At 47.0% G+C, this 23,169-nt stretch overlaps 3 protein-coding genes across 5 annotated transcripts; all 3 read left to right on the top strand.

Annotated features, from left to right (window-relative positions):
- Positions 1 to 33: 33 nt before the first annotated feature.
- ess2 (ess-2 spliceosome associated protein) lies at positions 34 to 3,679 on the top strand. The gene is made up of 10 exons (XM_076044934.1): positions 34 to 435; positions 637 to 805; positions 987 to 1,070; positions 1,177 to 1,346; positions 1,497 to 1,614; positions 1,712 to 1,845; positions 1,949 to 2,051; positions 2,213 to 2,325; positions 2,409 to 2,524; positions 3,038 to 3,679. The coding sequence occupies exons 1-10, from the start codon at positions 292 to 294 to the stop codon at positions 3,312 to 3,314; spliced, it is 1,428 nt and encodes a 475-aa protein (XP_075901049.1). The 5' UTR covers positions 34 to 291; the 3' UTR covers positions 3,315 to 3,679.
- An 848-nt stretch (positions 3,680 to 4,527) lies between these two features.
- On the top strand, positions 4,528 to 18,454 carry dgcr2 (DiGeorge syndrome critical region gene 2). Of its 2 annotated transcripts, XM_076044920.1 has the most exons (11): positions 4,528 to 5,050; positions 11,229 to 11,261; positions 11,981 to 12,103; positions 13,922 to 14,008; positions 14,106 to 14,316; positions 14,975 to 15,051; positions 15,141 to 15,323; positions 15,413 to 15,616; positions 15,720 to 15,872; positions 15,975 to 16,211; positions 16,417 to 18,454. In XM_076044920.1, exons 1-11 carry the CDS (start codon positions 4,969 to 4,971, stop codon positions 16,656 to 16,658), a joined length of 1,632 nt encoding a protein of 543 aa, XP_075901035.1. In that variant the 5' UTR covers positions 4,528 to 4,968; the 3' UTR covers positions 16,659 to 18,454. The 2 variants fall into 2 exon arrangements, with proteins under 2 accessions (XP_075901035.1, XP_075901036.1); XM_076044921.1 differs by lacking the exon at positions 11,229 to 11,261 and having other exon boundaries at positions 4,530 to 5,050.
- Positions 18,455 to 19,760: 1,306 nt separating this feature from the next.
- car15 (carbonic anhydrase 15) lies at positions 19,761 to 22,804 on the top strand. 2 transcript variants are annotated; one of them, XM_076044957.1, is made up of 8 exons: positions 19,762 to 20,006; positions 20,138 to 20,167; positions 20,648 to 20,824; positions 20,914 to 21,059; positions 21,178 to 21,270; positions 21,403 to 21,469; positions 21,608 to 21,768; positions 21,866 to 22,804. In XM_076044957.1, exons 1-8 carry the CDS (start codon positions 19,943 to 19,945, stop codon positions 22,079 to 22,081), a joined length of 954 nt encoding a protein of 317 aa, XP_075901072.1. In that variant the 5' UTR covers positions 19,762 to 19,942; the 3' UTR covers positions 22,082 to 22,804. The 2 variants fall into 2 exon arrangements, with proteins under 2 accessions (XP_075901073.1, XP_075901072.1); XM_076044958.1 differs by lacking the exon at positions 20,138 to 20,167 and having other exon boundaries at positions 19,761 to 20,006.
- Positions 22,805 to 23,169: the final 365 nt, after the last annotated feature.

Raw genomic sequence — 23,169 nt, forward strand, 5'->3', positions numbered from 1 at the left:
AATGCCATTTCTGAGTTCCGGTTTCTGAGCCGCCTTTAAACCACAAAGAAGAAGCGACAGGATGTTTGTGCCTGTACGTAACATTGGTTAATGCTAAACCAGCTAGGGTGTCTAGCCTATATATCAGTCCAGTTCCTCTGTTCAGTGTGTATTTAAATATAGTGTTTGTTTTGAGTCTTTAAATATTATTTTTGTCGCGCGGAATTAGTTTTCTGGCTCGTTCGCTTCGTGTTTACCATAGTTTTGTTGTTAGCTTCTAGACATTAGCATTCAAGGCTAGCGGCGACCACAATGGAAGGCAGTGCCAGCGTGAGGAGGTCGCTGTCTGGTACTCTGGTTCCCTCGTCGGTGACAACAGTCGCTCTCCTACAGAAACCCGAGGAGAAGACGGGCAAAATTTCCAGGAAGGTCCTTGACGAGGAAGAGTACATTGAGGTGAATACGTGATTTGTCTCGACACAAGCGAGAGGGGCTCCCAGCCGGAGCAACAGCGACGTCAGTGTGACGTTGATTTACTCGTTCAAAGTTGACTGCTTACTAAATGCAGAAAGCGTTTTTCGGGTCTTTTAAACTTTCCTGAGGATGTTCAAAAATGGCATATCATAGCAATCATTCTGCTGCTTGTTTCTTTAACAGAACTTAGAGAAGATCATCCAGAGAGACTTCTTCCCAGATGTGACCAAACTAGAGGCGCAGAAGGACTACCTGGAAGCAGAGGAGCATGGTGACCTGCAGAGGATGAGAGCCATTTCCATTCAATATGGATCCACTTTAGCAAAGTCGACACCAAGGACACCTGTACCTTGTGAGTATAATAGCAAGTGAAAGAAAACCACACTTTTTGTTACGTGTAACAAAAAGTGTGGAATACACATATATACACATTGTGGAATTTTGGAAGACAGCGTTTTGTTGTGCTTCAAAATGCACTCGATTTAATAAATAACACTAACCACAACCTTTCTTCCTGTCTTTTTGTATGTCAGATTTGACTCCAGCTAGTTTTGAGACACCGGTTGGCCGCTCCAGATCTCCCTCGTCAACTCATGGCACTAAAACTGTGGAGGGAGGTAAGAAATTGAGACGAGGAGAAAATAAACACTTTACCAGAATTAGATGTATTAAAAAATAATAATAACAATTTCAGTGCTAAACAATGTTCATTTTCTTGCACAGAGTCCAAGAATGATGAGAGAAAAGAAAAAGAGCTCCCTGGTCTGGACCATTTCCTGGCTAAAAATACCAGCGAGGACTGTGCCTCGTTTGAGCACATTATGGAAATGGCAGATGACAAGGAAAAGCTGAGGCACGCCTGGTTATACGAGGCTGAGGCTGAATTCAAACAGGTATGTATCGGCAAAGCTCAAGCAAAGTCATCAAGATGCCTGGTGGTTTTTCAGTATGCATGTGTAAAGTTTGTCTGGTCATTTAGAGGCTAAACCAAACAACCCTGTAATTGTTAAATATACTGAATGTCTGGTGTGTGTTTTTTTTAGCGGCACGAGCAGAACCTTGCTCTGCCAGCACCGGAGATGGCGGCACTTGAATGTGTGAAAGCAGGACTGGAGACCTGGGAGTACAAGGCGAAGAACGCCTTGATGTATTATCCAGAGGGTGAGTAGGCTCGCCGTGGTTGTCGCCTGAGGCACGAGCCAAGTTACCGATGATGTGTGTTTGTGACAATAAGGCCGTGTTTTTACCTGTGGAGCAGGTGTTAAAGACGATGACGCCATATTCAAGAAGCCACGGGAGATTGTGCACAAAAACACGCGGCTGGACAGAGACCCCTTCAGCAAAGCGCTCAACAAAAGCCAGATCCAGCAAGCTGCAGCCCTCAATGCGCAGGTAAGTGTTTTACTCTCCTACTGTCATTTATTTGTTGGGAACAAGTTCTGTATTGATGGACAGATTTTTTTTTTTTTATTGATGTATGGTTCTCCCTCTTCAGTTCAAACAGGGAAAGGTGGGCCCAGATGGAAAAGAGCTCATACCGCACGAGTCCCCAACAGTGAATGGATATGGTTACGAGGGCGCGCCTTCGCCCGCGCCTGGTATGAAACTCCAGTGTTTTTCCTGACGACTGAGTTACTTGGAACATGCCGTCTTTTCTAATTGTGTCCACTACGTTGCAGTCTTGTCGTAATAATTGCGTTCATGTGTTGCTAAGAATAAGCACTTGCAACAGAATTTTATAAGGTGTCCATCTCCACAGGTATAGCAGAGTCCCCCCTGATGACTTGGGGTGAGATTGAGAGCACACCGTTCCGTCTGGATGGATCCGACACGCCTATCGCCGAGCGGAATCGTCCCGGCCCGTCATTCAAGGTATATATGACCCTGGGTGGAGGATGCTTTATCTACGGCTGTTTTCATTCACCGAGGTAGTAATTATTTGTTGCTTGCCAAAGATTCCGGAACCAGGAAGAAGAGAGAGGCTGGGCTTGAAGATGGCAAACGAAGCCGCCGCCAAAAATCGCGCAAAGAAGCAGGAGGCGTTACGAAAGGTCACGGAGAATCTTGCAAGGTGAACATGTTTTTTCCTTACGCTTGCAATTGTGTCCCAGAAGATTTGTAGCATTTTGTAGTGTGTTTGCATGCTTGTCCCAAAGGCAATTCGAACAAGCAATCTGCCCAGACCATGGGTTTAAAAAATGTGAATGAGTAGTTTTTCATAGTAATAAATGAGAAATAAATGAATTATAAATGAGAGTTCGTATGCAAGTAAATAAAGTGAGTTAACAGACCACAGGAATAAAAATCTTGACATCATACCACTGCTTGGTTTCATACAACCACAAAGGTTGTATAAACAGGAATACAGAATCCAGCAAGTAATCATTCCTATTGTCCATCTTCTGGGTTTAGCAGTCAGATTGTCCAGGAAATTAAGGATTTAGCGAGATGGTTTGTTTTCCTCGGGGGCTATAAAGTGGTTGCCTGAAGGCATTAAGATGATCTTAGCAGACAGGATGTGAACCTCTGTGTTAATGGTTCTCTAAAAATAATCTAAATGACGTTGTCAATCTTGGGTTTGCAGCCTCACGCCCAAAGGATTGAGTCCGGCCCTCTCCCCTGCACTGCAGAGGCTCGTAAACAGGACGTCCAGCAAGTACACTGACAAAGCGCTGCGGGCGAGTTACACGCCGTCGCCCTCACACAGAGGCTCCGGCAACAAGACTCCCCTCGGCGCGGCCACTCCCACAGGAACGCCAACGCCAAACAAAGCAAAGACGCCGAGTTCTCAGGACCTCACATCGCTCACAGACAATCTGCTGCAGCTCCCCAAGAGACGGAAGGCCTCCGACTTTTTCTGAGTTGGAGGAGTCGTTCTCTGCGGGCACTGAAAAACTAAAAAATGGCAGCGATTGTGGAGGTAAACTCAGAACCCCTCTGATCCTGCTTCTCCATGTCAAATGTGTAAGGGACACATTTATTTTTGTGGGTTCATTTGTGAAATATCTTTCTCTCTTTTTTGTACAAATAAACAGATTGTAAATTATGCAAATAACAGATCACTGGTCAAACTCTGCCTTGTGCTCTCTTTTTCATATTTTATATGTCCAAACTGACACTGAATGCAGTGATGCTCCGTTTCTGTGGCAAACTTTTAGCCAAGTTTCTTTGTAATGGTCCACATGGGTCAATCGGAAGGTGCCATTAAAATGTGAAACTAACTGCACTCCTATCAGCTTTTGACATTATTGTAAAATATATACCTTACCTATCCACTTCTTGCCAGGTGGCAAATAAGGCCTTCACCTAGCTCTATCACCTATGTCTGTTAGCTGCCGCTTACTCTCACCTCTGCCCACGACCTCCATCCTGCAGCTTCTCTTTCTTTCTCCGCTGTGCGTCTCCAGGAGTCCGTGTCTTCCATCTTTGCCACTTCACTTCCTCGCTCACTGGCTTCATACCAGCTCTTTCCAGTAGCTCATCAGTACTGATATGGTCTTGCCACGATTGTTCTCGGGCATCTGTTATGGAAAAAGTCCACTGCTTTGTTGTCTCCCTTGTTCATCTGTTTCACATCCATAGAGTAGGACAGGCACTGCTAGTGTTTATATAGTTTTGTCTTTGTTTTTCTCGAGATGCTCTTCGAGTTCCACATCTTTTTGAGTTTAATGAAGGCTCCTCTCACTTTTAAGAGTCTGTTTTATAAGTCCTTCATACTACCTCCTTCTTTGCATAATGTGGCTCCTGGGTAGGTGAACTGGTCTTCGTCTTTGATTTCTTGGCCATAAACATTTCATGGTGGATATTTAGACCTGGCCTGCTGGCCTGGTCTTTATCATGTGGCCTGTGGAATCTGTAGTTCACCTGAATTAAGTGCAGTCATCCTGAGGAAGTGACTACCTCTCGACATCAGGGTGTTATGATCGGTTGCAGAGAAAATACACGTTGTACTTTTTGTGGTGACACTTTAGGGGGAAACCTGTTTCTGCGGGCGGGGTGAGGACACGCGCGCGCACACGGCTGCTCGCCTTTCACCCTGCTTTAATCCGCTCGGGCCCCGCCCCGCCCCGACAGCTCCTCCGGCTGGCGGCCCGTGACGGTGCTCTATGTTTGGGATTGTTGTGATGGAAGGCCGCGGCCATCTTGGATCATCGCCGCTCCACGGCGGGAGGGGGAGGAGGAGGAGCACCAGGAGGAGAGCGAACGACGTTAACGGAGGAGCCGATTAGCCCGAGACGCTAGCAGTAGAGCCGCGGAGCTAGCTGCGTCGTCGTCGAGTGGAGAGACACTTTTTTCATTTTGATTTATTTTTCCTCTCTCACGCGCGCCTTCTATCTTACTCCGAAGAGTCAATTTAAAGGGCGGAAAAAGGGAGAAGAAGGGAAAAAAACATGGGCCCGAGTCGTGCGAAGTGTTGTACGGGATAGGAGACGGCGGTGGTTGCGGTGCTTGCAGCTCCTTCGGTACATTTTGCTTAAATTTCTGAATAGCGGAGTGACTATGAATGGAGGATAAATGTTGCCAAAGGCTGACAGCGGCAGTTTCGTCCTCTTCTCTCTCCTCTTCGTCCTCACGTTAACGGACCCACCACGGACAGGTAAATTTGATTTATATATATGTATATATATATATTTTTTTTTTTTAAAGAATAAAGAAAAAAAATGTTGGTGTTGCTGCTGCTGCGTGTGTTGGACTTTTTATGGCCATTGCTCTAGTTTTCCCCACGGACACACGGAGGCTCCAGCTGGGAGCGGAAAGGCCTCTGTCTTAAGCCGGGGACTCCGGTGCGTTTCTAAGCCGCCGCTCGGTGGACGCCGAGGGGGCGTGGAGTACCGCTGTACTCTCGTGTATTTTCGGCTCGGCCCGCGATATTAAACAGCTTAATGCAGTGTAGCTTAGCATTTACAACTCAATCCAGGTAAATCGCCATCAAAGCAACGTGCTATCTCGCGGTTTTGTTTACCCCCCCCCCCCCCTTCCATAATCAGCCCCGTTAAAAAGTAAAAGGTAGCTGCGTCTGGAAGTTGCAGAGGGTCGCCTTGGCATCTTTTAATTGAACGTAAACGAGCCATTGTTTCCTCGTTGTTTGCCAAGGTACATTAACAGTACCAATTGTGTGTGCGTGTGTGCTGCCTTAGTTTATGTACGGTCGGCCGTGAATGTTGTGCGAAATTCGTGTCAACACTCTGGCTCCCACATCATTAAAACTGTTCCCTAATTAGCTCGTATTTTAGCATCACAGGTAGAAAGCCTGCGGTGCAGTTGGCAGGCTCCGTCTTTCCCACGCGTTGGGTTGTGTGACTAGTGCGTTGCTAAATCAGAATTGAATAACATATACATACTGTTGAGTTTTGAGACTGTCACACATGAACACACTGTTGTTTGGCTTAATCCAAAGAGGGAACCTTCGACCCAGAAAAGCGCTTTGCACACAATGTAACCGCTCATGTGTGTTGAAGGTCGGCGTTGTTTACACTGTAAGGCTTGATACAATGATTATTGTTATTTTAAAATAAAACGGAGCCATGTGTTAAGATTAATCTCTATCTTTAGATTCATCTTCTGCCCACTTTCCGTCTCATGTTTGCTCGTGCCACTGTAAGAGAACTGCTGTGGTGGGATGTTGTGACTTGAGTGGAAGGGTTCAGTCAACATCTTCTCATGGAACAACGGTTTCTGTGTTTGCGTGTCCAGGCATCACAATCCTTTTCTAAATCTTGGAGGGTTTTTTTCTTTCTTTTTTAGATTGTGTTCTTGTCAACTGCTAAACCTGAGCGATTAATAAAAGGCTAAACCAAATTTCATCCCTTCACTTTGTGATGCAGGTCCTAACAAGCAACCTGAGTGTGTGTTGTTGTTTTTTTTTGCAGAAGGTGTGTGTTAAGGTGTGCCCAGCAAATCTGTTGCATGATTCAGGACAAATTTAAAGACAACCATGCGAGAAAATTATGAGGCTGTAAATATTTTTCATTACTAACAAGGTGGGATTCATTTTTAAGTGTTTCTTCTCGCAGTTATAGTTGTTACTTGTTTTCTATTCAGTCTGCAGTATCGACTTCTTCGCTGGTTTATTACAGCAACATTATGTTGAACTACCTACTGCCATCTGTCTGCAAAACAAGCAGAGCTTATTGTCTCGAACTGCTCGATGCAAACAAACCAAATTCACAATGTTGTTACCTTTTAGTTAAAAAAAAACAACTTAAAGATGGAAACAAGGCTAGTGTTTGAACCGAATAAAGATCATGTGATAAACATAAAATGAGAAGTGGAAATATCCAAACAGCTGTGTGACGAGCTGGTTGTGGCCTGAGGACGAGGTCGTTAATGTGGTCTTTGATGCTGTGTGTGATTGCCTCTTTATTTTTTTATTTTTGTAACTTTCGGCTGCACAGTAGATGTGGGTCGTCTTCGGGCCAGGAATCCTCGTTCAGACAGACTTGCCTCAATCTGAATAATTCAAGTAGACTTTACAGTGTCTCGTCTCCTTTCTACTTTTATTCTTCTAAATCCTTAAACCAAAGCATTCAACATTAAACTGGTCTGAAAATTACTCATTCGATAGTGAATTGAAGTGATTATGCATATTTTAGCTAAGAAAAAGTGTTTATCGGCAATGTGACCCACTTGGCTGTTGTTAGAAAACGGAAAGCAATTATTTCCTGCAACAGGAGGATGTGAGACGGCCCGCAGCTTCCTCATTTTGCTGCTCCCTGGGGAATGTTTTTCTTTTTAGTTTCTTTCATATCTCAAAGGTTTGTGGTGTTTTCTTTGTGCTGCCGCCCTGTGTTCCTAAGGCCCTGTTTGCACTTGGTCACTTGTAACTGTTTTGGGGGATTGGATCACGAGAACGGATCTCGAAGCATCTGTTCGCACGTAGCATTAACATGCGTCTCCCCCATGCCGAACCTATGCAAATGCAACATGCGTCATTTCCGTTTTTAACGACTGGGGGCAGTAAAGCGCAAAACCATGGCGAGTTTTACATGACAGTGAATAAGAATCAACTTCCTGTTTGCGGTCTATCAAGTCACTCGTTTTAATTCTACTGCAGCTCGTATGGATCCAAACGAGGAGTAACGACTGGTGGGACAGAGTGGTGACGACTTATTTTTCGGATCAACAGTGGCTGGCAAATTTTCGGATGCAACGTCGCACATTTAATCACATGTGGGAAACTGCGACCGCTGCTACGCTGACAAAATACGCTCATCCGGAATGAAATTTATTAGCATGCTAATAAACAAGTCTAACAAAAATGATTTGTTTTCGCTTCTTGTTTGTAACTTTATAATGACGACGCCGGGAGGTGGGGCGCCGACCAAGTACGTACACGGGAGAGGTGAGTGGAGTAGGCGGTCGTTAATGTGGACTGAGCTCGCATTCTGTTCACACGTCCGTGACGAATGCGTTTTTATGCGATGTGACTTCGGATGACTTCGGATGACACAACGGATTTGGACTGTTTGCACTTGGTTACTTAATGTGTTTTTTGCCGATCAGAATACGAGAAACGCATGAAATGACCAAGTGCAAACAGGGCCTAAGTTAAGTCTGTCTAATGTCAGAGCTGCAGACTGACAGAGAGGTTGGAAAGGCTAACATCACTCAAGCTTGTGGAAACTTGGAAAGCCACAAGTCTTACGCATAATAAGTTACTTTTTTTGGTCTTCTGGCTCAGACATGACAAGTTAATTTTAGTTAGGTATGTTTTCCAGTGTTATTCAGTCAGTTATGCAGTTATTCTCTAACGGTTTCCTCAAGAAGATTATAACTGTTGTTGCCTGTCTCTTATAAAAATGTGGCAATTGCGACTCCCCCTCCACCCCAGCAGTTAATCAGTGAGAGATCAAAAATCATTTAGAGCATCTGCATCAATATTGGTTCCAGTGGTGATTACAAAAAAAACCTTAGCTGTCTTTCATATTTGTACATAATGTTTCGGTGTGAATCACCGGCGGCAGCTGCAGATGATGCAGCCTGTGCACACGGCCGGTTCACTGTGCCATCACACTTTGGTGCCTTTGGTGTCCTGAGTTGTTATGTAAGACATGCAGAGGCTCACTTCTCGCCAGGCTGCCAGCCGGCCTTCTCTTCATATGGCAATTTGAAAAAGAAAAAAAACTGGAATTGTGAGATTTTGTGCGCACCTCAATGACGGCTTCCTGCCTCTTTGAAATAAATATTTCAGAGAACAAAACATCCGCCGTGTTGCTGTGACTAATAACACAAACATCAGCACACAGCGGTGAAATATATTGTGACCACATGCAAGTCAATCGGAAGTAATGTTGTGATTAATGGCGAGCCGCCAGGGCCTTTTATTCCTGCACGTCATTAAAAATAAAAACTAAACGCCCACCTTCATTATTAAGCGCCTGCAATTGAACTGCGACACAAATATGCCCCGTGCACGAGCAGAGCGACGGCTCGAGCCGCCAGTGAGTCCGTCTGAATCAGCCAGGAGGGTCGGATGAGTGCGCTGCACTCTGGCTTTATCACAAAGGCTTCTCTGCACCCGAGCGCTGCCTTTGACTCTGGGAGTCGGATAGCCTGGAGATGTAGGAGCCGGTGCCGCCTGAATAGATGCTGCTCCTGAGAATTCTGCAGCGAGAGAAGAGGGAGGGAAATAAAGCGGCGCAGTCAGAAAGAAGCCGATGCTCACAGGCAGAAAACCTCTATTTAGAGGAGCAGGAAGCACGAGGAGGTGCTGCCGGGCGCGTTCAAGAACAGCGGTGAGCGCAGGACGCACGGCCACACGTGTTGACGAAGAACAGGAAGTACTTTATACAAGTCACAAAAAGATATCAGCCGCTCGTCGTTTCTCACATGGCATCAGTTAATTCTCCAGACTTCATCATGAGATGTGCTAATCTGTTTGCTTGACCTCCTTTGGTCCACGCACACATTAATTATGAACCATAATCCCTTCTTATGCATTGCGAATACAAGAGCCATGAATGTGATAAATGGTTCCGTGCTTGGGAGTCGTGATGCATTCGGTCTCGGGTGGAAGGGGGCAGGCCCTTGTAATGCATCTCAATCCAATTAGCATTAGCGGAGGAAGTAGCGGGCAACCTCCTCAGCTGTGGAACTGGCCTTTCAACGACCCCGAGGTTGTTTCCCTGGGTCGCATTTTGCGGATGATGTTTGATGTTTCCACGTTGGTCTGAAGTGAAGCGGCAACACTTTCTCAGCCAGTTTCTCCTTTGTAGCACATTTGCAACTTATGCAACAGAGGCTGATGATTAATCCTGTTGTTCCCTGCGCGGACGGTTGATTGACGCATGCCGTTCTTGAAAAGATGATGATGAGCTAATGATGAACACCCCCACAGATTTGGAGCTGAAGGAACATTTCCACTGTTGGTCAAGCTTCAGACCTCTTGTGCACGGTTTGCAAGGCTGCAAATCATCAGTGGTTAAAAATTGGTTCGTCGACGTGACGTCATTACGTAGTCACGTAATCGTGACTAATCGGAAAAAGGATCGATAGATTTAGTGGACAGCAATTTATTTATATGCACAAGGTTTTGTTTTTTGTAACTCTTGGCATCCTGATGCAATAAAATGATTCAGTGGACTGTTGATCGAACACCAGAGTCTGTCTGCACAAGTTCTGCATAAAGAGAAAAGCATCAGCTGACATCCAGTCTGATAGGCATCCTGCTTCACGCTCACTCTGCTGCCTCACTCTTTGTTTCTGTTTTAAAAGTTTAGCATAGTTGAAGTTATGATTGAAAGTATTTATTTATTTATTTATTTATTAAAGAAGCTTCCTGAAGCCTGCTGTGGGCTGTTGGCACTCTGTGTGGGTTGGTGGCCACTGGTGCTTGAAACCAAAGTCACTCCGAGCAGCTCAGATATTGTTTTATTTTTACTTTTTTTTCTCTCTTTAAATACTGCATTTCCATATTCGTCATGTGAGTGGGTGGTCTGGCTTCGCTGTAGGTAAACAGGAACACCTGTAGTGAACAGATGGCGTGATGGAGCCGAGCAACTGGGGAAACAACTGCAGACAGTCGGCAGCGCAAACGTACGGAAGAGGATTAGGGCCTCAAGAAGAGAAAAAAGATTTAAGATAGATTTTTTTTTCAAGTTTCCAATTCGAAAATAAAGTTGAAATTTTGAGATTAAAGTTAAGATTTTCAGAATAAAATTGATGTAAAAATAAACAATGGAATTTCGTCAATACAATCGAAATTTTGCATAGAAGTTAGTCAAAATGTCGAGAATAAAGTGGAAAGGCTCTGTGCGCTATTCAAGCAGAGTACTTCCATTTTCGCCAGTTTCCACATGACTGTGGGTGAACCTTGTGGGCAACCTCCTCCGAGTTTGCCTGGTTTCTTTCTTCTCAACAGACGTTAAGTTTGACACAGTCTTGTCAGTGTCCTAATACTTATTACCACACTGTGTTTGTGTGCGAGAAGAACAAGAATATCCTTGTTAGTAAACCCAGTTTTGAAATACAATTTCACAAGTTGTTCCACAGAAGACGTTTGTTGTCAAGTGACGAAGGTTCGCGAACGCCATAAATTGATTCATCATTAATCTAAAAAAATTTGACTTGATTCACAAAGTTTCATCTTTTTTTACGGCGACTTTATTCACCAAATTTTGACTTATAAACTCAAAATTAAAAACTTGAATAAAAATCTCATCCCTGTAATATTTCTTCTTTTCTTGTGGCCCTAATTCTCTTTTGTATAAACGGGATTGATGAGTGGAGTTGAGAAGCCAACAGAGGAGAGTCACTGGGTTGTCTCTGTGTTTCAGGTCCGCGGCTAGCTTTGGCAAGATTATTGTCAGGTGAGTAGGCACCATGTGTCTTTATTAGTGTAGACGTGACTTTGTTTTTCAGAGGTTCTTTAGTCTTTCCTGGTCTCGGAACAGCAGATGACTCCCATATATAGTACTTAATAGAAAGACAAAAACAACCGTCTGTTATCTGTTTTTTCCTAAAGTGACTCATCAGCCGCCCACAAACCAAATCGGCTGATCAAGGTCCCTGTTCAGGCCTCTCTCCCATGACGCTTAACGTGGTTTGGGCCTGTGTGACTTTTCTCAGAAGTTTGTGGCCGAGCACGACGCATCTCATTAGTCGAGCGTGACACAGAGACCCACTTTTGCCACAGACAGAGCGCTCCTGAAGCAGGGCCGCGCTCCCGAAGCAGGGCCGCGCTCCCGAAGCAAGGCCACGCTCCCGAAGCAAGGCCCGCTCCTGAAGTCCTGAAGCAAGGCCTGCTCCTGAAGCAAGGCCTGCTCCTGAAGCAGGGCCGTGCTCCCGAAGCAGGGCCCGCTCCTGAAGCAGGGCCGCGCTCCTGAAAAGCTCCCGACGTCGTGCGTTTGCTCACCTCCTGCGCCGCAACATTTCTTTTTGCCGCCACTTGCCAAAACCTGTCGACAACTTTATTCCGAATTTCCCCCCACAAAACAACGTTTCCATCAAAAGTTTCTCCCGCGGTCTCCCCCGGTCCTAGTCCCCACAGTAACCATGTTTCTTTTGCTCTTTTTGTGCTGTGTTTCAGAGCAGCGCTGCAACGCCGAGCAGTTCGCCTGCCGCAGCGGGAAGATGCAGTGCATCCCCATGTCGTGGCAGTGTGACGGCTGGACGGCGTGCGAGGACAAGAGCGACGAGATGGACTGTCCCCGTGAGTGCACCTCCGCCCTGTTGTCACCCCACCGTTGCTGCTTAGGGGCCATAAGACGCCGATGTCCTGCGAGGAAAATAGACTCACAATCCTTCAAAAAAAAAAAAAAAAAAAAAAAAAACTGTCACTTGACGATGAAATGTTATTGTTTTAGACCAATTGATTGAAATTGGCAGATTTTTCGCAGCACACCTGACAATATCTCACAGTACACTAGTGTGCCGCTGCGTAGTGGTTGACAGGCACTGGGTTAAAAGATGCACACAGAGCTAATCAAGCAGTAATCGTGCATGACCAGTGATGCATGCAGCAGCGTCCGTGTTGCACAATAAAGCCCCGGAGAAGATGAGTGAGTGAGGCACAACTTGCACGCAACAACATTTGTTGTTTGCAGACCAACTTTATCATCATTTAATCTCAAATTGTGAAAAAAAAAAATGCTTGTCTTTGTCCTGAAAGTGCAATTTCAGTCTTCAGATCTTGACCTATAGATTAGATTCTGCAGATTCTTCACTCAGTTCTTGCTTGTTGTGTGTCAGCTTTGGATGAAAGCTAAATGCTAAATGAAATTGTTGAATTTTGTCCCCCTCAGTGCCCCCCCCCCCCCCCCCCCCCAAAAAAAATATCAGTGCAAGTCTTTAGATATGCAAAAAAAAAAAATCCCTCATAATCCATCACAGAGTCAAAACACTCGGGAGCAGGAACTCCAGACAGGCTGATGACGGCGTCAGACACCAGAGGGGGCCGAGGAGTTCAAATCCAAAGTGGCCGCGCATTTCTGTTGCGTTTCCGTTGTGTTGATCTCTCCCCAAGCGACACACACACACACACACGCCAGTGCTAAGCCTTTGACCGGAATCCTTTTGTTTTCCCATCTTAAATCCGGAGAGACTTGATCCCCAGATCTCTGACTGCATAGTAGGAATTATTGAGAGGATTGAGAGCAGCATGTGACCTCCATACTGCTGTGTCCTGCAGCTCTGACGCTGCAGGACTTGCTGTCAACACCCAGCAACCAGCCACTGCTTCTTTCTTTTTTTTTTCAAAGAAAAATAAAAAATTGTTTTGGGATGTGAATAACAGTTCTGGAATGTGAAATCGGCGAGAGATCATCAGCAGTACCAGCGCCGCTTCGCTCCCGGCGAAGCTGCTGCTATGAAAGGTCTGATCTGGGGGATCAGAAACAGACCGGCCGCTGATTTTTGTCGAACTTTATTTGGCCGAGGAGTCGGATGACGACGTCTCCGCAGCTCCTGACTGCAGCGGCAGGAAACCCCCCCCAAACACATCTGACGTGCGGCTGCTCGCCGTCGGTTAAATCTGCAGCTCTCGTCGAATGTTCGACTGTTTGGGATTAACTCTGCGAGGTGGCACAATCCCACTCACCCTGTAATCTTGACTGCCTTTGTTCCATTGACGAAGCGTCAGAGGGGGAAATAGCGCCTCGGTGAAGCACATTCCAAACAAAACGCAGGTTACCGTGTTTTGTTTGTGGCTTTTTTCAACCGCCAGTCAAAATCTATTTCAGCCAGATCCTTGTTCCCTGTTTTCATAGAAAACCACAGAATGAGAAAATCTATGCAGCTGCATTCTGCTTTTCTAATGTGCTGCTGTTTAATTGTTCAGTTCCTTAAACTGAGAAACACAACTAACTGAAAGACTCGCAGGTCAGCAGCTGAAGCAAAACTCTGTAAACCCCCCCCCCCCCTCAAAAAAATGAGTCTTTGCACTGGGAGAATCTGATTGTTTTTTCTCTCACTTCTTCTTCAACTTCTGTTCACTTTCACAACTTAAAAACCTGCTGTCTTCTGTCCCCAGCTGCCAAGGAGGAGAGGTTCCGCTTCGCCAACGGATACGACCAGGTGGAGGACGTCATCGGCGTGGCTCAGCCAGTGCGCTTCAACAGTAAGTGGCGCACACGCACACACACGCACACGCACGCACGCACGCCGTCCACAGCTGCAGCACTGAACCCCCACCCCACCTCCCCGCCACTGTGCAGAGAAATGCCCCAGCGGCTGGCACCACTACGAGAAGACGGCCAGCTGCTACAAGGTGTACCTGAGGAACGAGAACTACTGGCAGGCCGTGGACACCTGCCAGAAGGTCAACGGCTCGCTGGCCACGTTCGGCACCAACGAGGAGCTGCAGTTCATCCTGAAGATCGAGGTGGACTTTGACGACAAAGTGTGCGAGCGCAGGGACCAGTGCAAGTGAGTTTGCTCAGTCGCGCGCCCTTTAATTGAGATGTTTTTTTTTTAAGCCTTATTTCTGCAGAAAAGTGCTGTGTTGAACACCTGCAGTCGTTTCAACAACAGGAGCTTCATTGGCTCAGAAGTTATGTCAAATCCCTTCAGGTCGCATTTCAACTGCGATGCTTTCAGAGGGTTTCTTTTAGTCTTTATCCCATTGAAATGCGTCTCCACCAGTCAGCAGTAGTATATCGTCCACTTGTTGCCATCTAGTGGTCAGTAGTGGGGGTTTCAGACAGACTCAGGGTCAGACTCTAGAGACCAGCGATTTAAGCAAGTCAGGGTGAAGTACGGGGCCCCACAGGGGACATAGGGTGGAAAAAAATAATAATAATAATAATAATTTAAGAAAAAGGTTGACGAAGAAAATTAAGGCTAAAAAAAAGAGATGACAATTAGTAATAAAAATATTTAAAAAATATTTTTTTACTCTTCCAAAAAAATATTTTTTCCTATCTCTCTTTTTGTCACTCTTAGAAAAATTGTTCCCCCCATCTTTTTGTCCTCTTAGGGGCTCTGTGGTGGGAGTTTCATGGAGATTCAGGGGTCAGACCCTGGAGACAATTAAAGCGAGTCGGGGTGAATAACTCGGTGCTTTTTGACGTGCTTTGCTCCTCAGGTTTTGGGTGGGCTACCAGTACGTGATCACCAACCAGAACCACTCGCTGGAGGGCCGCTGGGAAGTCGCCTACAAAGGTTTGTGGCCAGAATCAAACTCCTCTCTCCTCCTCTGTGACTTTTTCCTTTGCTGCTGTGTGAAACGTGCGACTGTTTCCTGTCCTCAGGCTCCATGCAGGTGTTCCTGCCCCCGGAGGGTCTCACCAACCTGGGGGAGGCGTCGCCCAGCCAGGACAACGTCTTCTGCGCCCAGCTGCAACGCTTCCAGATCAAAAACATGAACGAGCGGGGGCTGCACAGCTGGCACGCCGAGAACTGCTACAAGAAGTTCCCCTTCCTCTGCAAGAGACGTGCGTGCACGCCCGGGGACGCCCAGCGCGCAGCTTCGCACCTGGACTTGGATCATTGATCGTTGTTCTTTTTCCTGCTTTCCCCGCAGGGCAAACGTGCGTGGACATCAAGGACAACGTGGTGAACGAGGGCTACTACTTCACGCCGAAGGGCGACGACCCATGTCTGAGCTGCACGTGTCACGACGGCGAGCCGGAGATGTGCGTGGCGGCGCTGTGCGAGCGGCCGCAGGGCTGCCAGCACTTCCGCAAGGACCCCAAGGAGTGCTGCAAGTTCACCTGCCTCGACGCAGGTACCCAGCGGTCGGCACCGGGTCGACTTCTCGCTTGCTTGCTTTCCTTCTTTCCTCCTTTTTTTTTTGTCTCAACCCATCTCGTTTTCCTCCGTCGCCGCAGACGGAAACAGCCTGTTTGACTCGATGGCCAGCGGGATGCGGCTCATCGTCAGCTGCATCTCGTCCTTCCTCATCCTCTCCCTGCTGCTCTTCATGGTGCACCGACTCCGGCAGCGCAGACGCGAGCGCATCGAAACTCTGATCGGAGGAAACTGTGAGTCTGAGTTCTTTCTCACTCGTCTTATCTTAATGACGTTCTACTGCCCCCTGGTGGTTGGGAGGGACCTTAACAATGGCTTGGCTGCGTCTTCCTCAGTGCACCACTTCAACCTGGGCCGCCGAGTCCCGGGCTTCGACTACGGCCCGGACGTCTTCGGCACCGGCCTCACGCCGCTGCACCTGTCGGACGACGGCGAGGGAGGAGCCTTCCACTTCCAGGAGCCGCCGCCGCCGTACGCCGCCTACAAGTACCCCGACATCCACCACCCGGACGACCCGCCCCCTCCGTACGAGGCCTCCATCAACCCGGACAGCCTGCTCTACGTCGACCTCGGTAGGTCCCACGCATGTAGCGGCGGTGATTGAATTGAACAGATGTGCTTTATTGATGTAAGCTACACTGTTGCAGCACTAAAAACAATACAAAAATAAACTATACATACATGCCCGATGTGTCAGGACCTTTACGGTGTTGTTTATGAATAGACGAGTGTGTATTCTGTATGTGTGATTTCACACGGCACCATCTGTGTCTCCAGGGCACCGCGGCATCTCCATGGTGCCGAGCCAGATGGGCGGCACCATGGTGGACGGGCTGGACGTCGGCGTCCCCGACCTCTCCGGTCCCACGTCGGACTTCCCGGCGCCGCCGCCACTGCCGCCACCTCAGGAGAGGGAGGACTCCATAGACAGCAGCACCATGCTGGTGGGACCCGACACCCCCGTGGATGAGAACGGACCCACGGATGGTGGCGCCTCCTGCCTCAGCACGGTGGTATAGGACCCGACCAGCAGGGGGTGTTTGGTTTTTTTTTTGTTTCTTTTTTTAGGAGCATGGCAGCCGGGTGGGCGTCGCCCTTCACCGGACCGGCAGTTGCCGGGACAAGCCGGATCCTCCCTCGAGGGTCAGAACCGTGGATGTTTGGTTTTTTCTTTGGTGATTTTTTTTGTAGGATGCCGAGGGAGCGCCGGCGACTCTTTCTGTACAGAGACAGTGAAACCAAAACACTACAGCCAGCAACAGAACGGAACGACTGATGTAAATACTTGATCCCCAGGCCCCACCCCACCCCACCCCGCTCGCTCTGGCGCCCCCTCCTGTCCTTCGGTACCAGGCCGCCGCACGACGAGCCGTCTTCCAGGTTGAATAGCACAGGTGGGTTTTTTTCTCGCGCAGCCAAACAAGCTTTTTTCTAACGGAGAGACGGTGAAGGTCCTGTTTTGGTTTTTTTTTAACCCGGGAACCTTATTGTGGTACCGACCAACGTCCCAGTTTGGCCTCGCGCGCTGATTTCAATCCGCAATTTCTGACTGCAGGCGGCGGTGGTGGCGGCGGCCGACGAGTGACGTCAAGTTGTCATGAAGTGATTCGATGGTTTGTTTTTGTCCATTTTTTTGTTGTTGTTTTTGCAGAGGACCTCACGGTCAGTTCTTTAGAGACGAGTTGCATATTTGGCAAAGCTAGATCAGGATTTCTGATTGAAAGCTTTTTGTTTTTTCTTCTTTTTTTTTTTGCAAGTCGGACTCTGACTGAATTGTTTGCTTTTGGCGGGAAGCCGCTCTCCGTCTCGGTTCCTGAACTACCCGTGAAATGATGCTACTGACTGTGGCTCTGATCATCATCATTATTTTTTTTTTTTCCCTCCTCTCTCCTGTTTTTGCTCTGTAACTGTTGTGTTTTCCCATTGGGATCGCAGTGAAGCGAACAAACATTGTAATAAAAGGAGACGTTGTTTTGGCCCCCTGTTGTCATGACAATCCTGTGATGTTTAATTATGGGAAGAAAAAAACAACCACCAGCATTAAACAGGCTATGTGTCAGCATCAACCAGCTGTAACTGTGACTGGCTGTGTGTGTGCGCGTGTGTGCGTGTGTGCGTGTGTGTGTGTGTGTGACGTTTTGTTTTTGCCGCTGCTGAAGTTTTTTTCTCATTTTTGATTTTTCTTTTTTTTTCTCTGTCTTTCTTTTCTTTTTTTTTTAGCTCTGACAATCCGCTGTGGATTATTCGTAATGTCATAACCTGAGGAAAACGTCTACTGTGCATGTGTGCGTTATGGAAATATTTGTGGTTTCTTTTGTTTTTTATTTACATTTGCAGTGCTTTTTTTTTTTTAATCATTTGGCATGCTGTGAGATTATTTTGTTTCTTTCGGCGCAACATTCGGTTCATGCATTCAAAGCCAGCCCACCCCATGACCCCTGACCCACCCCCCTTGACAAACAGCTGCATTCACACTGGAGTTTGTCTACAGGACTTACAGTGAGAGTTAATTTTTACTAGGCTCTGAAAATGTTCTTTGTGTAAAATGTGTCTCTCTCTCTCTCTCGCTCTCTCTCTCTCTCTCTCTCTATACATATATATATATATATATATATATATATATATATATATACATATATATATATATATATATATATATATGTATATATATATGAAAAAGCTTCAAATTTTATTGTCTTTTATTTCATAGCCTTTAAATTAAAAGGAGACAGACGCTTCATTTGCAGGGGGAGCTTTTGTGTTTTCCTGAAGTAGATGTACATCTAATCAAATGCCAAATAAAGCTGCACCGTGACGGACGACTCATGCGTCAGTGGCTTCGAACACAGCGGCGACATTCAGCCGACGGTAACGCAGGAAACCCCTCGACTCCTGCAGAATGTAGGGGGGCAGGGGGGGTGGGGGGATTAAAGGTGGGATGGAGGCGGGAAATCCCGGAGGTGGCTTGCGGGGGATGGAGGGGAGGAGGAGGAGGTGGGGGGGGTGAGTTCACATCCACAGGCAGCGGGTGACTCAGCGGCCGGTGACGGTGATACCCAGCTGGGCCGCGACGAGACAAAAGGCCGCTCTTGTTCTCCCCGGGCTGAGCGCCGGCCGGCAAGAGTCACATGACCTGGACGGGGGCTCGGTGCTCGGCCACGGGGCGGCGTGACGTCACCAAGAAGCTCCAGTCCACCGCTGCTTGTCAACATCCAAAGTTGCACCGTGAACGTTGGAATTCACCTCGACCTCAACGTTAAAAGGCGGCACTGTGTGAGATTTAGCAGCCCCTGGTGGTCAGGGAGCATATTGCAAACAGTGTTGACGTTCCATCCAGGGATGTACTATAAGGAATGGATACCGGGAACGGCAGTTTCGTACTGCGCATGCTCTATGGGCACATTAATCATAAACTTTATTGGTGCATGCGCTCGGTGAGCAACTTCATTGAAATGAATGGGCCGCCATCTCGGACTCTTTGGGCCTGTTTGCATCTCCGACTGTGAAGCTGTGAGCTGTGTTACAAAAAAACGTCTGTATTCTCCTTTACATCTCGACTTTGACTTGATGAGGTCACTCTTCTACACTCTAGTGCAGGGAGGGGTTTGCAAAGCTTTTTGACTGGTGGGGCCACAATGAGTTCTATGCGGATGAATGGAGTGTTTTGGTGACCCACCTCAGGAGCAAAACCATATCATTAGATATTTGAATTTATTTGAATTTATTATGGGATAGCCCCTTGAGATGCGCCATCTCATATGCAGAATATGCAGAAAACGTGTTTTAATGCCAATTAAAAAGTAACAACAAAAACAAAACAGTGTCTTTGAAGCCCCTTGGTATTTAGCTCCTTATTGACATGCTTCTTAAAACACCCAAAAAGATGAAATAAAGCTATTTTATGACTTGCTTACTATTAAAATAGGTTTTTAGATACCGATTCACGCTGATGATCCGCCGAGGTTCCCGTGATTAAAACCACAAAGCTCGATCTTGGTCTCCTCAGATGTTTGCAATGACCAGTTTGCATCCTCTGACCTCCCCGTCAGATGAATGGCTCCTGTTACTGCTGGCTGCTGTGCGTCTCCATCGGCAGCATCAGCTGAAAGAGGGGGAGGGGGGGAAAGTAGGAAGGGGGAGTCCGGCATCAATGAGCCCGTTGATCAGAAAAGTCCACCGGCTGACTGGTAATGAGCCGCTCGGACCGGCGGAGATTCCGATACTTTAGCTGCGTCCTATTAAAGCGGGACGACGGCGCCGCTCGGTCGTCAGTCCACCTCAGGTGCCCACACCTGCCGCCACTATGATCCGGACCGCCGCTCTCCTGGCCATCCTGCTGCTGCTGCTGCTGCTACCCGTTCATTCAGGTGAGGGCCCGGCAGAAACCTTATCTCGCCGATCTCAGTCCTTCATGAAAAAGTTTTGGACTTGGCAAGCTGTGAGATGGAAAATGTTTCTCTTTTCATTAATTTTTTTTTTTTTTTTTTTCCCCCCCCAGAGGATTACTGTTACGATGAGCCACAGTGTGGTAAGTAACTGACTGTGTCGTCTATTATATTATTATATTATTATATTAATATATAATATTAGAATTTTATATAAGATGTTAGATTTCTGTCGTCAGGATCAAACTGGACGTTGGAGGAAATATTCAAAGTCAAGGAGTTTGAAAAATATGGTTAAAATGATAAATGTCAATAGATGTTGACTATATTTATCCTTTTGTTGTTGATAGTTTCTTCTGTTAATGTTGAAATTGGTTAGTTAAAACATTAAGGAACTGTTACGATCCCTGTAAAAAAAAAAAAAAAGAAAAAGAAAAAGCACAAAAAAACGTCTACTTCCATGAGTTGCTGCCTTGAACCGCTTGAAGGTGTTCTGACCTTGTTGTGTTTTCATTACTGCATCACTGGAGTGTTTTGCCTCAATCTTTATTTTAGAGCAGACTTCCACTCTTCATTGCTACTGTTTTGTTTTTTCTCCTTTCTCCATCCTTCACCATCCTAAGATCCGTACTCCTGGGGAGACCTGTTCCCATCCTGCCACCCTCTGCTGGAAGAGCATCACTCTCCCATCAACCTGGACCACCGGATGGTCCGGAACCAGTCTCTGGGCTCTTTGCAGCTGCAGGGCTTCGAGGAGGTCCAGGCTGGCCAGTGGACACTGCACAACGACGGCCACTCGGGTGAAAACTCTCTCTCTCTCTCTCTCTCTCTGTCTCTCTCCCTCTCTCACTCTCTCTCTGTTTAATATCTGTTGCTTTGTGCTTGCCAGTCGTCCTGCAGGTCGGTGGCGGGATGTCGGTGAGCGGCGGCGGCCTTCCGGATGTTTATCACACCATCCAGCTGCACTTCCACTGGGGGGGCCCGGCCACCAACGGCTCCGAGCACACGGTGGACGGCCGCAGATACCCGATGGAGGTACAGTTCGGTCAGTAGAGGGCGCCGTTTCCACTGACCTGGCCACAGCTGCTGCTGCTGTTGCTGCTGCTGACAAATGGTGTGGCGTTCAAGGTTTCCCGCTTTTGGGTTTTTCCAGATGCACGTCGTCAACATGAAGGCTGTCCATCCCAACCTGACCACAGCCCTGCAGGACCCGACGGGCCTGGCCGTGCTGGGGGTCTTCTTCGATGTCAGTTCAGGGGAAAACGCTTCGAAAACTGCATTTTCGGATTTCAGCACTCAGTTTTTGTTTTTGATTTTTTTTTTTTGCCACCCACGTTTATGCAGCTTTTCTTTTCTTTTCTTTTCTTTCTTCTTGCAGGTTGTTTACGCGGACAACGTGCACTTTGGGCACATATCCCAGAAGCTGTCCTCTGTGGCCTACAGAGGTCAGAGTGGACACCAAATCAAAATCAAATTAGTGTTTGAAGCAAAAGAAAACCAAATATGTGTCTTTGAAGGTTTATTTTAACTATTGGTGCAAAACTTATCACTAAACTGTGCCTCTCCCCATCCACCTCCCACAGGACAAGTGGTTAAAGTCAAGCCCTTCCCGCTGATGGGCCTCCTGCCGGAGCGCAACCTGAGTCAGTACTATCGCTACTCCGGCAGCCTGACCACGCCGCCCTGCTCCCAGGTGGTGCTGTGGACCCTGTACCAAGTCCCCGTCCTCATCTCGTGGTCACAGGTACTTCACCTCCTCCCCGCGTCCAAAAAACCAACACCTTTGATTGAAAACTTTGATGGAGCTCCATGACGCGCCGTGTTGCTGTTCTTCCTTCCAGCTGGCTCAGTTCACCTCGCAGATCTTCTCCACCGAGGAGGACGCCGAGCAGGTGACGCCCCTGCACAACAACTTCAGGCACAGCCACGGCCTCTTCAGCCGCGTCGTTTCCGCCTCCAGAGACGCCAAGCTGCTCAGCGGCGCCGCAGGGCGCCCCCTCTGCTCGGCCGCGCTACTGCACATGGTTCTCTTTGGAGAATTTCTGCGCGCAATTTAGCTCCACCAAACATGAAGAACGTAAAAAAAAAAGTTCAATTGCCGGTGATGGTTTTCTAATCGAGGGGTGTGGGGGGGGACATTTTGGTTTTATTTTTTATTTGTTGTTACCGTAGTGCAAGAAAAGATCAGAACAAACAAACTGTGAAATAGAGTACTGTAAAGCCACCAGTCTCAACGGGATTAACCTCATATAACGACGCAAATTACCTCAGTTTAACGGTAGCCAGACTGAGATCGACCTCACCATGGACTTGCCTTGATTCTCCATAAAAACGTGTAACCATCACGTTATTTCGTGACAATTTTCACGTAAAAAACATGAAACTATAACGTTATTTCGTGTTAATTTTCACGTTATTGTTTGAGTTTCACGTTATTTCGTGATAATTATTACGTAAAACGCAAAACTATCGAGGTATTTCGTGATCATTCTTTACGTTATTTTGTGAAAGTTTCAGGTTATAACGTAAAAACTGTCACGTAAAAACGTGAAATTATCAAGTTATTTCTTGATAATTTTCCCGTTATAACGTGATACTGAGCCCTGTTTTTATTTAGTGTGGCAACATTCTAGCAACTCTGTAGTTAGCGAAAAACAAAATGTTTTCTGCTCGGGCACAGTTAGCGATTTTGGGTCCTGCTCTGCATGTATGCTAGTTCGAGAGTGAACCTCATTTAACCTCATTTTAAAGTCAATAAACGGAATAACCTCATAACAAACTGCAACAGGAAGTGGCATCTTATTTTATGAACGAGTCGTCGACCTTGTTGTTGTTGTTTAAGTTGTGACAGATTAGAGCCGTGTCGAAAACGCAGGAAAAAAATGATCAGACCAGGAAACACAAAAGTTAAGTTTAACAGCTGCAGTTCCACACAACCAGCACCGCGTTTTCCTGCTGCATCAGACCTAAGCCTCCTAATAGATAGATACTTTATCATTCATCATCTGCCAGTCACACGGCCACACAGGTGCAGACCATTGAGTTGACCTGTTGCCCTCCTCCACCGTCAGAATGGTTTTGCATGTGGGACGTTTTAAAGAGACCCGCCTGAAGCCGCACTTATTAGTTGAGGCGCTAATGGTGC

Source organism: Nelusetta ayraudi, unplaced genomic scaffold, assembly GCF_046127955.1.
Source record: "Nelusetta ayraudi isolate G7.1 ecotype Tasmania unplaced genomic scaffold, CSIRO-AGI_Nayr_v1 ptg000083l, whole genome shotgun sequence".
In the NCBI taxonomy this organism is placed as follows: domain Eukaryota; kingdom Metazoa; phylum Chordata; class Actinopteri; order Tetraodontiformes; family Monacanthidae; genus Nelusetta; species Nelusetta ayraudi.

Coding starts and splice junctions, on each gene's coding strand:
- ess2 (XM_076044934.1), top strand. CDS start 292: ATGGAAGGCAGTGCCAGCGTGAGGAGGTCGCTGTCTGGTACTCTGGTT. Junction 1,846..1,948: donor CTGCAGCCCTCAATGCGCAG/GTAAGTGTTTTA, acceptor CTCCCTCTTCAG/TTCAAACAGGGAAAGGTGGG. Junction 2,326..2,408: donor GTCCCGGCCCGTCATTCAAG/GTATATATGACC, acceptor TGCTTGCCAAAG/ATTCCGGAACCAGGAAGAAG.
- dgcr2 (XM_076044920.1), top strand. CDS start 4,969: ATGTTGCCAAAGGCTGACAGCGGCAGTTTCGTCCTCTTCTCTCTCCTC. Junction 5,051..11,228: donor AACGGACCCACCACGGACAG/GTAAATTTGATT, acceptor TCTGTGTTTCAG/GTCCGCGGCTAGCTTTGGCA. Junction 15,324..15,412: donor CCCCTTCCTCTGCAAGAGAC/GTGCGTGCACGC, acceptor CTTTCCCCGCAG/GGCAAACGTGCGTGGACATC.
- car15 (XM_076044957.1), top strand. CDS start 19,943: ATGATCCGGACCGCCGCTCTCCTGGCCATCCTGCTGCTGCTGCTGCTG. Junction 20,168..20,647: donor TTACGATGAGCCACAGTGTG/GTAAGTAACTGA, acceptor CACCATCCTAAG/ATCCGTACTCCTGGGGAGAC. Junction 21,271..21,402: donor TGCTGGGGGTCTTCTTCGAT/GTCAGTTCAGGG, acceptor TTCTTCTTGCAG/GTTGTTTACGCGGACAACGT.